This window comes from Saimiri boliviensis, chromosome 17 (genome assembly GCF_048565385.1).
Source record: "Saimiri boliviensis isolate mSaiBol1 chromosome 17, mSaiBol1.pri, whole genome shotgun sequence".
NCBI lineage: Eukaryota > Metazoa > Chordata > Mammalia > Primates > Cebidae > Saimiri > Saimiri boliviensis.
This window is the reverse complement of record NC_133465.1, coordinates 20,312,500-20,326,690: the sequence shown is the minus strand read 5'-3', so window position 1 is coordinate 20,326,690 and position 14,191 is coordinate 20,312,500. Positions and strand designations below refer to the sequence as shown.

General features: G+C 58.0%; 1 protein-coding gene across 6 annotated transcripts in view; it reads left to right on the top strand.

Moving 5' to 3' along the window:
* The window catches only part of RPH3AL (rabphilin 3A like (without C2 domains)), a 122,783-nt gene that overhangs the window by 23,404 nt on the left and 85,188 nt on the right, over positions 1-14,191 (top strand). For all 6 annotated transcript variants that reach the window (XR_012514578.1, XR_012514577.1, XM_074388327.1 and 3 more), the window contains exons 3-4: positions 3,859-4,002; positions 5,551-5,680. Coding sequence is in view for 4 of the 6 variants with exons in the window: in XM_074388327.1 (XP_074244428.1) it covers positions 3,859-4,002; positions 5,551-5,680 (274 nt within the window). In the remaining 2 variants the exon portion in view is untranslated. The remainder of the gene's footprint in view (positions 1-3,858; positions 4,003-5,550; positions 5,681-14,191) is intronic.

The following is a 14,191-nucleotide window of genomic DNA, read 5'->3' as shown; positions in this document are numbered from 1 at the left end:
CTGTGCCCGTCAAGACAGGTGGTGGTGGCGGAGCTGATGCCTGTGCCCATCAGGACAGGTGGTAGTGGCAGAGCTGATGCCTGTGCCTGTCAGGACAGGTGGTGGTGGCGGAGCTGATGCCTGTGCCCATCAGGACAGGTGGGGTGGAGCTGATGCCTGTGCCCATCAGGACAGGTGGGATGGAGCTGATGCCTGTGCCCATCAGGACAGGTGGTGGTGGCAGAGCTGATGCCTGTGCCCGTCAGGACAGGTGGGGTGGAGCTGATGCCTGTGCCGGTCAGGACAGGTGGGGTGGAGCTGATGCCTGTGCCGGTCAGGACAGGTGGGGTGGAGCTGATGCCTGTGCCCGTCAGGACAGGTGGGATGGAGCTGATGCCTGTGCCCACCCTTCTGTGTGTTCCCAGAAGCCTTCCTTTCTGTTCTTTAGCTGGAGGGTGGGGGAGTGGGGATTCCCTGAACCTGGGGGTCCTGGCTTCCACCTCCTTTCCCCTGGTCTGGGGGCCACATGACTGTGTCCTGGCCCACCACTGACCCCTTGAGCCTCTGAAATGCTCAGATGGAGCAAAGCAGTAGGTGGCGTCGGGGAGGGGATGTTGCTTTTCAGGGCCTGAACCCTGAATGTGTCCAGCTCACAGGAGCAAGGCCGGCGGTCCAGGCAGAGGCAGGCCTTGCCGCCCTTCCAGCCCTGCCCTGTTGCCCCGTCATTTGCCTTCCCCAGCCCCGTGAAGATGGCTTGAATAGTGTCAGTCTAGGGCAGTGTATTTTTTTTTTTTTATTGGAAAAACCGGCAGTGTAGAAGTATGGACCCCTGAAGCACCACACCCCCTGCCCCCTACCCCCCACCCCCCGCCGCCCACCCCCGCCTTTGTGTGTGATCTCCTCTGCCTGAACCCGCCTCCTTCCCACACACGCTGCCTCTTTGGCAAGCCATGCCTGATGCCCCACCCATAAGTATAGTTATCACCATTAACTGCCATTCGTAGACAACTGGGCGTTTGAGTGAAAGCACCTTGTCTGCCCTCCTCATGTAATCCTCATGGCATCTGCTAAAGAGATCAGAAAACCAAGGGCGAGAACCTCATCCGAGGTATCCCAGCTGGGCAGGGATGGGAGCAGTGGACTCCAAAGCCTACATCTTCACAGTCGTCAGCCCCCAGCCCCTCATTACAGAGCAGGGAGATGCTTATTCGCTCTCCAAACTCCTACCGTGTGGACCACTGACAACCCGTAGCTGCAACAGCTGGGACCTGGCAGGATGTGAGACCCCAGGGCCCATCTGTGTCAGGGGCCCCAGGAAAGTCTCCGCCTCCCTCAGCCTCCTGCCTTAGGTCCTGCTTCCAGGACTCATGGCTTCTGACACGTCCCTGAAGAAGGGAAGCCTTACAGGAGCCCCATCCCCTCCCTGTGGGTCATTGTCTCGTGTATCCGCTTCCTGATGCTGCCTGCACATCCCACCGAGCAGCCTGTCCCTGGCACCAGGAGGCCAGGCATCCCCACGGGCACCCGCTAATGTGCTGAGACCTGTTAGCTAAATGAGTGCTCCTTGTTGACTTGGCAGCTGCCTCCCCACCACAGTGTAGCTCTTCAGGGTCATCGACTTTCCATCTCGTTCATTCCCCACTCACAGGCTGTCTCAGGGAGGCTGGGACCCACCCAGGGCAGGGGGTTTGGGGCTTGAGCTGCTGCCGCTCTCTCCCTGTCCAGAAAAACAGAGGAACAGTCCACCCCAGTTACGGTCTCAGGAGGGGTCACTGCTGGAGACCAGCAGAGCAGAGACAGCTAAGCCTCCCAGCCCCTCCCAGCCCCACGCCTCGAGGTTGCCTGCCGTCACCACGCCTCACCATGCCTCACCATGCCTCACACGGCCCTCACCACGCCTCACCACCGCCCTCATCACTCCTCACCATGCCTCACCAGTGCCCTCACCACACCTCACCACGGCCCTTACCACGCCTCACCACGACCCTCACCATGCCTCACCACGACCCTCACCATGCCTCACCACGGCCCTCACCACGCCTCACGAGTGCCTTCACCACGGCCCTCACCACGCTTCACACTGCCCTCTCCACACCGCCTCTTGTGAAACTCTCTTTCTCCTCCTGCCCTGAACCTGCCAGTTCTCACAACGTTCTATCGGCAGGTGTGTCTGCCCTGACCACACTGCTTTCGTGTTCCTGCGAAGCTCTATCTCCCTCCCTCATGGCCTCGGGCCTTACCTTTCCTTCTGACCATCTTTCATGCTCCTCCCTTGACGCCTCACGTGCCGTGACCTTGGCCTTCTCTGTGTGCCTGAGGGTCATGTTCTGGGCTTCGGCCTCCCCCACTAAGTTGCTGCCGTCTTTGCCGAGGCCGAGGAACGGGCAGATGGCAGGGCTGGCACTTGGAGCCCCTCTCTGGCCTGCATGCCTCAGCCCAGCACAGGGCACCTGTGCTGCCCGCTGGCTGCTGTCAGATCTGGTGGATGTGGGGGGCTGCCCGCCGGCTGCTCTCAGATCTGGTGGATGTGGGGGAGCTGCCCACTGGCTGCTCTCAGGCCTGGTGGATATGGGGGGCTGCCCCCTGGCTGCTGTCAGGCCTGGTGGATGTGGGGTGCTGTCCGCTGGCTGCTGTCAGATCTGGTGGATGTGGGGGGCTGCCTGCTGGCTGCTGTCAGATCTGGTGATTGTGGGGGGCTGCCCGCTGGCTGCTGCCATATCTGGTGATTGTGGGGGGCTGCTTGCTGGCTGCTGTCAGATCTGGTGATTGTCGGGGGCTGCCCGCCGGCTGCTGTCAGATCTGGTGATTGTTGGGGGCTGCCTGCTGGCTGCTCTCAGATCTGGTGGATGTGAGGGAGCTGCCTGCTGGCTGCTCTCAGATCTGGTGGATGTGGGGGGCTGCCCGCTGGCTGCTCTCAGATCTGGTGGATGTCGGGGAGCTGCCCGCTGGCTGCTCTCAGATCTGGTGGATGTGGGGGCTGCCCGCTGGCTGCTGTCAGATTTGGTGGATTTGGGGGTTGTCCGCCGGCTGCTCTCAGATCTGATGGATGTGGGGGGCTGCCCGCCGGCTGCTCTCAGATCTGGTGGATGTGGGGGAGCTCCCCACTGGCTGCTGTCAGGTCTGGTGGATGTGGGGGGCTACCTGCTGGCTGCTGTCAGGCCTGGCGGATGTGGGGGGCTGCCCGCTGGCTGCTGTCAGGCCTGGCGGATGTCAGGGGCTGCCCGCTGGCTGCTCTCAGATCTGGTGGATGTGGTGGGCTGCCCGCTGGCTGCTCTCAGATCTCTTGGATGTGGGGGGCTACCCTCTGGCTGCTCTCAGATCTGGTGGATGTGGGGGGCTGCCCGCCGGCTGCTCTCAGATCTGGTGGATGTGGGGGAGCTGCCCACTGGGTGCTGTCAGGCCTGGTGGATGTGGGGGCTGCCCGCTGGCTTCTCTCAGATCTGATGGATGTGGGGGGCTGCCCGCTAGCTGCTCTCAGATCTGGTGGATGTGGGGGGGCTTCCCGCTGGCTGCTGTCGGGCCTGGTAGATATGGTGGTGCTGCCCACTGGCTGCTCTCAGATACGGTGGATGTAGGGGGGCTGCCCTCTGGCTGCTCTCAGATATGGTGGACGTAGGGGAGCTGTCCTCTGGCTACTCTCAGGCCTGGTGGATATGGGGGGGCTGCCTGCTGGCTTTCTCGGGCCTGGTGGATATGGGGGGCTGCCCTCTGGCTACTGTCAGGCCTGGTGGATATAAGGGTGCTGCCTGCTGGCTGTCTCGGGCCTGGTGGATGTGGGGGTTGCCCGCTGGCTGTCTGGGGCCTGATGGATGTGGCGGGGGTGCTGCTGGGGTTCGCACTGCCTCGGCCTCAGCGTCATTTGTGCTGTTCCCTCTCCAGGCTGCACACGGGCTGGTCTGTGCACACCTACCAGACGGAGAAGCAGAGGAGGGACCAGCACCTCAGCCCCACAGAGGTGGAGGCTATCCTGCAGGTTATCCAGAGGGCCGAGCGGCTGGACATCCTGGAGCAGCAGAGAATCGGGTGAGCCGCCAGAGCCAGCTCAGCAGGAGGGCAGCAGGGGCTCTGGTGCCAGCCCGGGGGACTGGGAGGCTGGCCCTCTGGCTCCTGCTGCTGCTTTTCACATCTGGGAGTGGGTCCGGAAGTTCCTGAACAGCTGGGGAGCTTCAGGATACCCCTGTCGAATGAGGCCAGTGGCTGGGTGTGCGCCTGGGTGTAGGCAGGAATGCTCACAGTGGCAAAGCGCCCCAGGGCTGTTGAGCTCTGCACTCCTGCAGCTGTGCCGGGGTCAGCCAAGGGAGGGAGGGAGGTTCGGCTGCAGGCTGAGCAGGGTCGCCCTCGTCCAGCCTTAACCACAGCTTGTCCTCTAGCACTTTCACTGTGTCCTGTGTTTAGTGACAGAGCAATGCCTCTTTCCTAGAAACTCTGGAAACAGAAAAGCAGGAGTAGGGAACATGGATGCAGGGCCTTGATTGGAATTGATTTCATTCTGGTTTCCTGCATGGCTTGTATCTTTCTTTTTTAACTTTTGAGACGGGTCTCACTCTGTCGTCTAGGCCGGAGAGCAGTTCCGATCACAGATCCCAGCAGCCTCAGCTTCCTGGGCTCCAGCCATCCCCCTCAAGTAGCCAGGACTATGGTGTGACCACACACAGCTTTTTTTTTTTAAGACACGGGTTCTCACTATGTTACCCAGGCTGGTCTCTAACTCCTGGGCTCACACGATCCACCTGCCTCAGCTCATAAAGGGCTGAGTTACAGGCAAGAGCCACCCTGCCCAGCCTTCTTATCTTTGCAATGGGAGAAACAGGCCACAAGGGGTGGCTCATTCTTCAGCTGTGAGTCCGTGAGTTCTCCCAGAGAATTCACTGGTCCCCATGGGGCATTTCCCTGTCCCTCAATCTCTCTCTCCCTTCCTCCCCCGTCCATCTTTCTCTCCCTCCCTCCCCCTCACCTCCCTCACCCTCCCTCCTCTCCACCTCCCTCTCCCTCCCTCCCTTCTATCTCCCTCTCCCTCCCTCCCTCCCCCTCATCTCCCTCACCCTCCTTTCCCTCCTCCTCCCTCTCCCTCCCTCCCCTCCATCTCCCTCTTCCTCCCTCCCCTCCCTCCCCATCTCCCTGTTCCTCCCCTCCATCTCCCTCTCCCTCCCTCCCCATCTCCCTCTCCCTCCTTCCCCTCCATCTCCCTCTCCTTCCCTCCCCTTTACCTCCCTCTCCCTCCCTGCCGCACTATTTCCATTTCACAGCACTGCTCTCTATCTGAAATCAGTCTTCTTGTTGACTTGCTCATGAATTTTCTTCCTTACTGAAGGTATGTTCCAGGAGAACAGGGACCATGTCTGTTGGGCTGGTTTGCTGCCATTTCCCCAGCATCTGATGGATCCTAGGTGCTAGGTGAATAGTTGGCAGGTGAATGAAAGATTCACAGTTAGGCAGGGTGAGGAAAGATACCTTCGTGAGGGAACAGCCACGTGGCACAGCTCAGCTCTGGGCCTCAGTGGCAGCTGTGCCGGGCAGTGGTTGGGCTGGAGCTGGAGGCGCATTCCCTCTGACTCTGTGTCCTGGCCACAGGCGGCTGGTGGAGCGGCTGGAGACCCTGCGGGGGAACGTGATGGGGAACGGCCTGTCCCAGTGTCTGCTCTGCGGGGAGGTGCTGGGCTTCCTGGGAAGCTCCTCGGTGTTCTGCAAAGACTGCAGGAAGGTAAGACCCTGCTGCTGCTCCATCCTGTCCTTCCGCCTTCCCAGCCGTGATTCTGGACCAGCCCTGCTCCTCTGTGGCCTGTGCACTGGGTTGTGGTACCCTTGACCTCTTGGCAAGGACGAAGGAAAACCAAACGTCCTGATGTCTAGGGCCGGCTCTGGGTCACGTAGCTTGGGTGTATCTTCTGGCTCTCCCACTGGGTTCACACCCGAGCTTCGAGACCCAGTACTGCTGTTAGAAGTCAGGGTGCGAATCTAGCTCTTCTGTGACCTCAGAAAACCTATTTGCTATCTCAGATCTGAGGTTCCTCATCTGTAAAATACGGTAATGATGCCATGCACCTCACCGTGCTCCGAGGGTTACATATCGTTAAAGGCGAAGCTCTTACAACCTTGCCTGGCACATAGGTGCTCAAATGGTATCGTCTCCAGAATATATTAAGGCAACAAGAAAAATACATTTTTGGTTGTTATTGGATAAATGCTATTTTCCTCAAGGCCAGGTCGTGTGATCGGAGGCACTGTGTATTCTGTTGGTCTGCTCTGCCCTTCATCCCTGGTTATTCAAAGGAGAATGATCTTTGCAGGAGATCAAATCGATTTTCTCCTTATACTAAACTGTACCACATGTTAAATTGTTTTGTAATGATTCTGGGACTTTTTAAATATGACTTTTAGTTTTTTCTGGAGTTTCAACTTGCCTTTCTTTTTCTTATTGCTGAGAGAATACTGCATCTTCCAATCCTCAGGATTAGTCAGCATCTCAAGTTTGCTATCACATGGAGCCTCTTTTTTTTTTTTTTCCCTAGAATAAACCCTTCTAGATTCTCCCTCCTGCTCTCTCCTAGGCTGGTAACTGCACAGCTGTTATAATGGGACTCCCCTTTGCTACCCGACTCCCCTTTGCTACCCTCCTTGGTTAGACACACTGTTCTCTTTTTTTGTTTTCATCTTAGTTTTGCTGGAACTCATCCTCAAGTAACTTCCATGTGCTAGTCATGGTTTTTGTTGTTGTTGTTGTTTTTTTTTAAGACAGAGTCTCACTCTGTCACCCAGGCTGAAGTGCAAATGGTCCAGTCTGGAGTGCAAAAGATCTTAGCCCACTGCAACCTCCACCTCCTGGGTTCAAGTGATTCTCCTGCCTCAGCCTCCTGAGTAGCTGGGATTACAGGCGCGCACCACCACACGCAGCTAATTTTTGTATTTTAGTAGAGATGGGGTTTCGCCATGTTGGCCAGGATGGTCTCCAGCTCCTAACCTCAGCTGAGCCACCAGCCTCAGCCTCCCAAAGTGCTGGGATTAGAGGCGTGAGCCACTGCCCGGCTGCTGGTCATGGTTTTAAGACTGGAGTTATTATACTGAAGAAGACAGAGGAGGAACTTTCTTGAGATCATAGTGGGCAAGGGAACTTAAAAACAAGTAACAATCAAGTGAACAAGTCGGTTTCAGGACACAGTAAACTCTGGGAAGAAATAATAGGGGTTGGGGGGTTCGGGGGGTGGGGGATGGAGGGTGGGGAGGTGGAAAGTGCTGAGAGGACCAGGAGAGATGGAGAAGTCAGGATAAATAAACATGGACGTGGAAGATGGAGGCCATTGGCAACTTGGTAAGGGCATTTTCAGTGGTATTCAAAAGCTCAATGAGAAAACCAAAGGTACAGTGAGGTTAATGTGCCCAGTTAACAAGTGGGAAAGCCAGGATTTCAGCTGCGGTCATTTTTTTTCCTGCTCTGTCATATGTGGTAAACTGGGCTGAGGAATGTGGATTAATTGCTCGAAGAATACTGGAGGGGAGCTGGGGGCTGGTGTCGGGCTGTGCTGGCTCCTTCTTCAGCCCTGCAAAGGCCCTGGACTACTGGTCAATGTAGTTGGAGGCACGGGGACTTGGGAAGGTCCAGCGTCCTGGACTTGGGTGGTGAGGTTATGCTTTGTGACTCCCGCTGGGTGAACGGGACCTGGCAGCCTGTTTCCTCCTCTGTCTCAACCTCACAGCTGCTGTGAATATTCCAGATACAGGGGATCATAAAGAGGCACAGAGCCGGCCTGCTTCCCCCGGACGGTCCAGGGCCCGGGACGCAGAGGCAGCTGCTGGCCTGGCTGTGCAGCAGCTAACACAGCTGCTCCCTGGGGCCACGTCTTAGGCAACAGTGGCTGTCCTGGGGAGGACCTCAGCTGGAAGTGGGTCCCCAGGCCACTCCGGAGCTCTGGGATGCTCCAGGCATTTCCGTTGAAATGATTCTTAGCGTTCAGCAGGCCGAGGACTCAGTTCTGGCGTGGGTGGTGAGGCTGGGGAGCTCTGAGCTTCTGAGGGTCATGTTCCAGGATGGAGGCGGGAGGAGAGGGTGTTAGGAAACACAGCTAGATGGTGGGCATTTGGGGGGTTGGAGGGTTCACACTTCCTTCTTGGAGGAGATTATGTGCATTCATTCTTTAATTAATAGCCCACTGTGTGAAGGCCCTGTTCTGGGTGCTGGCGATACCGTGAACAAGACGGACAGACTCCTCGCTCTCACGGAGATGACTTTCCAGGGGTGGGGTAATAGAGAAGACAAATGGAGCTCAGAGAGGGTTCCCAGAGCCTCTCCCTAGGTGCTCTGCGTGGTGCTCTACTTCATGTTATAGCACTCATGAGGTAGCACTCGGTACACTGAGGAACAGAGAAGGCAAATGGATAAACATGAAGTAGCAATCGGACACCGAGAATTAACGCAGAGTGCATAGGGAGAGGCTTCGGGGCCCTCTCTGACCTCAGGGCATGTTCAAGGGACAGATGATGGCATCTGGGACAGAGAAAGCGGCGGGTTGGCCCATCACACAGTTTGCCAGCAAGGCCAGGAGTTGGGATTTCACCGGGAGTTTAACGGGATGTCAGTGGAGAGTTTTAAGCTGGGGTGTGATGGGATCTGATTTTAAGAGATGACCCTGGCCCTGGAGACAAGTCAGGTGGTGATGGCCGTCCCTGGGGGATGATAGGGTCAGGACAAGGCTATGCAGGGACTGAGGCCATTTGCTGAGACACAGTGCCAGCCTCTTTGGTGTATTCTGAGCAGATGGGAAGGAGTTAGAGGGGGTGAATAAGGGTTCTAGGAAGGAAAGAGCCCTGGACTGCAGGGGCCAGCCAGGGTGAGAGGCCGCTTGGTCCACCTGAGCACAAGGGGGCAGCAGGTGCTCCTGGACTGGCCTGTGAGTTCCGTACCCACGCAGATGCCACGCGATGCTGAGAGCTCATGACCGGATGGGAGGGGCTTATCCATACATTGAGAAGTGACTCCGTGTTCCCGCAAGGGCCTGGCGGGGCAGCTTCCCTCCTCCCTGGCCCCAAGATTGTGAGGTGGCTGTGCCCAGAGCTGCTGAACCCAACAGACTTGGGTTGAGGTCCCTGTGTGGCCCTGGTGGAGCAGTTGTGGACAAGTCACTTCACATCTCTGGGCCTCTGTTTTGCCATCTGTAAAATGGAGTCCTCTGTAAAATGGCATCATCAAGCTTCCCTCATCTTGATGGACGAGTGAGTTAGTGCAGGCGAGGCCTTGGCAGACTGCCTGGTCCATCACCAGCCAGCAGCGAAGGCACCTGTGACTGCTGCTCACCCTCGCAGGGTCCTGCCTGCAGAGGCTGCACACGTGTTATGAGGATAGAGCAGGTCCCAGACATCTCCGAAGAGGCTGAGTGGCTCCCTGGGTCATAGCCCAGGCCGCCACAACAGATCGTCGTGGATTGAACTGGGTGCCCTCAGCACGTTTCATTGGAGGCACAAAACCGAGACCTGGGTGCTGGCTGATTCTGTGTCTGGTGAGGGCACTCTTCCCGGCATGCGGACAGCCACCTTCTTGTGGCCCACGTGGCGAGAGGAGAGGGCTCTAGTCTGTCCTCCTCCTCTTGCTTCTTGTTTTTTGACAGGGTCTCACTGTCACCCAGGCTGGCGTGCAGCGGCGTGGTCATTGCTCACTGCAGCCTCCAACTCCTGGGCTCAAGCAATCTTCCCGCCCCAGCTTCCCAGGTAGCTGAGACAACAGATGTGTGCCACCACGCCTGCCTAATTTTATGTATTTTGTAGACACAGGGCATCTCTCTGTTGCCCAGGCTGGTCTCAAACTGGCCCTCAAGCAATCCTCCACCACAGCTTCCCACAGTGCTGGGATGACAGACCTGAGCCACATCCCTGACCTCTTCCTTTTCTTATGAAGACACTAGTTCTGTTGGATTAGGGCCCCACCCTTGTGACATCATTTTACCTAAATTACCTCCTAAGGACCCTCTCTTCAAATACAGCCCCTGGGGGACACAGTTCAGTCCCCAGCACTGGAATTCTCTTTGTCTTAAACTTAGAACTGGAGCTTCCACAGTTAGTCCCTTGGTGTCAGTAGTTTACATGAAAGCCCTAAAGCCTTTGTAGCGCCAGCACTGGATTCCTGAGCCAGCAGGGAAGCCCTCAGTTTCTGTGCAGGTTGCTCAGTAAATGTCTCACTCAGTCGCTTAGCCTGCTGTGTGCCAGTCCTGGGTTAGGGGGGTCCAAAAAGAGAGGTGTTCACAACGATCTCTTCCCACATGGCCTCAAGGTCACGATGGGCAGATGGGATTCTCTAGAGCAGGCGTCCCCAAACTTTTTACACAGGGGGCCAGTTCACTGTCCCTCAGACCGTTGGAGGGCCGCCACATACTGTGCTCCTCTCACTGACCACCAATGAAAGAGGTGCCCCTTCCTGAATTGTGGCGGGGGGCCAGATAAATGGCCTCAGGGGGCCACAGTTTGGGGATGTCTGCTCTAGAGTGATGTGCACCGTGGCTAGGACTGGAGTTCCCAAGACTCAGAGCAGCCGGGAGGGCTGCCTGGAGGAGGGGGCCCCTGAAGGCCGGGCAAGGCTGAGGGCAGAGGGAAGGGCGTCTGCGGAGGGGCGGAACATTGCCTCACTGCGAGGAAGGTGCCCTCGAGGCAGAGGCGTGTGCGGGAGGAAAAAGCAACACAGGATCTGACTGGGGAGCAGTGACCTCGGAGGAGGGAGGGGCGTGCTCCAGCTGCCTCCAAGGCTGAGATCCCGGGGACCTGAAAACAGAGGGCAGAGCTGGGATCTTTGGGACGCTGAGCTGTAGGGGACTTGGGAGTCTTTCGGGGGACAAGCTGCATGGGCAGATGTACTGGGCCTGGGACTCCAGGGAGAGAATCGCAGTGCTGACCCCCCAGGATCCCTGCCGTAAGGGGTGGTCACCTAGAACCTGAGCCGCAGCAGAATCAGGGAGGCCCAGACATGACCCCTGCAGGGCTCTCTGGTGTCTGGGAGGAGAGACGATGCCATCCATTCCTCGTCCAACTGTGGTGTCAGGCACTGGGGACCTGGGGTCAGGAGCCAAGCAGATCCCAGTGCTCTGGAGAGAGGTGTTAAACCAGGATGGGTGGTTCATTATAATTGGGGCTGGGGGGTTCTCACACAGTGCAGGGCATCAGGGGCCCTCCGCTTGGGGCCTGCCAGCTTCGGGGCACCTCCCCGTTTATCTCCATCGCCACACTGCATCTCCTCACCCTCTGCAGGGGGCTGCGGCCGGGGCCCTGGCCATGAGGGCCCAGACAAGCTGGAGAAGGGGTTCTGGGGAGATCCCCACCACAGGAAGTGTCCAGGCCCAGGCGAGGTGGGGGGACAGAGCCTCAGGTGCTCCTGGGCACACAGAGGCGTCCCCAGCGAGAGGCCTGGCAGCCGTCAGCGGCTGTGAGCTAATGAGCTCTCGAGTGGAAGCCGCTGCCATGCTGCTCCTCACTGCGTCCCCTCTGTAATTGGGCCTGTGGCCTTGGCCGCCTGCCTTATCATTATCTGAGGGCTGTGGTGGGAAGGGAGAGGGGCTGCGTACTTAATTAGAGAGGCCTGGTGCCTCTGATGGCTTGGGATTGGAGTGGGCCGGCTTTCAGCATCATCCAGAGTCCAGCCGGCACTGGGAGGCTGAGCAGGGCCCGCCGGAGCCTGGGAGGCATCGTTACCCTTTGAGGGAAGCAGTTGGGTTTTTTTCTGGTCTCAGCCAAATGCGCTCCACAATATGGGTGCAGGGGAGCCTGCCCATGAAAGATCACCTGAGTCCTAATGAAGGAAGACGGGCCAGTCTTAGGTTTGGCGCAAATCCCTCAGAGGAAGTCCAGCTCAGGTGGGGGTGGGCGTCACCCAGCCCAGCTTGGAGGGAAGGGGCTGGGCCAGAACCTGACCCTCCCTCCAGCCTGGCTTGAGCCCACTTGGCTCTGAGGAGGGTGTGTGTCCTGCTGAGTCATCTTGGGCCCCCGGTCCGGGGGCTGGCAGGAGCCCTGGGCTGCTTGGGGGACATGCCATTTTCCTAAAGCTTCTGTTTCCCTCTGTTTGGGACTCCAGGCTGTGAAGCCACAGGAGGAGCAGGAGCGTCCGTTCACTCTGCTGCCTGCCCACTGCAGAGCTCTGCCCTCTCCGGCAGCGTTTTAATAGATGAGGTCTTGGCCGGCCACCCAGGCTGGAGTGCAGTGGCCAACGGCTCACCGCAGCTGCAAACTCCTGGGCTCAATCGATCCTCCTACTTCAGCCTCCCTAGGAGCTAGGACTACAGGCAGGCACCGCCTTGCCTGAATAATTTTTTATTTTTTGTAGAGACAGGGTCTTGCTCTGTTGCCCAGGCTAGTCTCAAACTTCTGGCTCAGATGACCCTCCTGCCTCGGTCTCTCAAAGTGCTGGGACGAAGGCGTGAGCCCCGGTGTCCGGCCTCGTCACTGTTTCATTCCCAGCACCAGCCCTCCTCTCGTAGAGGTGGCAGTGACCCTGTAGCAGCACTCTCGAGAGAGTGTCTGCTCACCTCCGAGAAGTCGTCTCCTGTCTGGGGAAGGTGTGGGGGTCCTGGCCCCCTCCAGTTTACAGAGAGCTCTTCCTGGAGGTGGAGGCATAAGGTCCAGGAGAGGATTCAGGTGCTGCCGTGGTCCTTGCTGCTCAAAGTGTGGGCCGAGGACCAGTGATGTGGATGTCGCCAGGGTGTTCATTAAAAATGCAGAATGTCAGCCCCCCCAGACCTCCCAGGCTAGAAGCTGCAGTTTAACCAGGCCTCTTTGCATAAGGTTTCAAGGTTCATACGTGACGTCGCAGGCGTCAAGATTTCCATCCTTTCTAAGGCTGAAGAACATTTCACGGTGCACATCCGTGTTTTGTTTATCCGCTCATCTGTGACGGCCATCTGGGCTCCTTCCGTGTTCTAGCTGTTGTGAGTAACGCTGCGGTGACCTCGAGCGTGCACCTCTCTGAGAGCCTGCCTTCCAGTCTCACGGGAACTGCTGGATCCTACAGCGATTCTGTTTAATTGAGGAGCCTCCATCCTGTTTTCTGTGGCAGCTGCACCATTTACGTTCCCACATGTGTAAGGGTTTGGAGAAGTCAGCTTTTTGCAGAGCCTCCTCCCCGATGGGTGTGGGGTGAAAGTCCTCTGTCAGCCCGTTCCCTACCCCCTTTTCAAACCTCACCCTCAGCCTGTCCCTCCGTGGAGTGGAGAAGCAGCAGCTCCCGGAGCCATTTCATCCCAGTCGCCTGCAAATTGGCCTCGAGATGTCCTTTCTCCTCTCAACCTAATTTGTACGTGGAAGACGTGTGTTTGTGCCTCATTACGGAGATGGATTTTTTCATTCAGTTACTGATGTTTCCTAAATTCCCAGAAGCAGTCACTTAATTCGTCTGCCCCAGGGGCCTGCTCCAGCTGCTCCTGCCTCTCTGAGGCTGCTTGGCAGGAACCGACTTGGCTGGATCGGAGGATTGGACCAGACGCCACGCTGCCTCCTGGAACGTCCGCCTCGCTCGGGAGTCTGACGGCAGAGCATCTCCACTGCGGCCTGCTTTTCTCTTGCTGTTGGGAGGCCTGCAGTGTGACTTTTCTGCCTTGTGCGGTGCTGAGCACATTCTGCTCACCCCACATGCCACCAGCATGCTGCTGACCTCCAGCTCAGGGCTATCAGGACAAAGGCAGCCAGGGGGCTGCAGGGACCCAGGGTGGGCTTGGGAACCGCACGGATCCCTGGCAAGGCCCAGAGCTTTCTGGACGGAACTTTGCGTGATGTGTCCCACGCCAGTTCCTGTGTGCTCTCAGTCACCTTCATGCCAGGCCCCAAGGCCAAGGAGGTGGAGAAGCCAGCCCCTGCCCTCCAGGAGCTCACAGTTGGTGTCAGATACGGCAGTGCAGTGTGGAAAGTACTGCAGGAGTAGAAGGCAGGCAGGAGCACAGGGCAAACCTGCCGTGGGCAAATGGTGGCACCCGGGGAGGTGGCGGAGGCCTCTGGGCTGCAGAGCGGGGTGGGTGTTGCAGCCAGGCCTGGAGGATGGGTGACCAGGTGCCAGGAGAGGGCACTTCAGGAGCAGGCGCAGCTCTGCAGAGGAGGGTGCCAGGAAAATGTGGTGCCGTGGAACGCAAGTGTGGTGCCGAGAAAGTGTGGGGGCGTTTGGCATAGCTGAGGGTCTGGTTATGCCAGGGAGTGAGAAGGAGAGGGTGGAGGGGAGAGGAAAGAGCCCGTGAGGGGCAAATAGCAGATGGGGAGG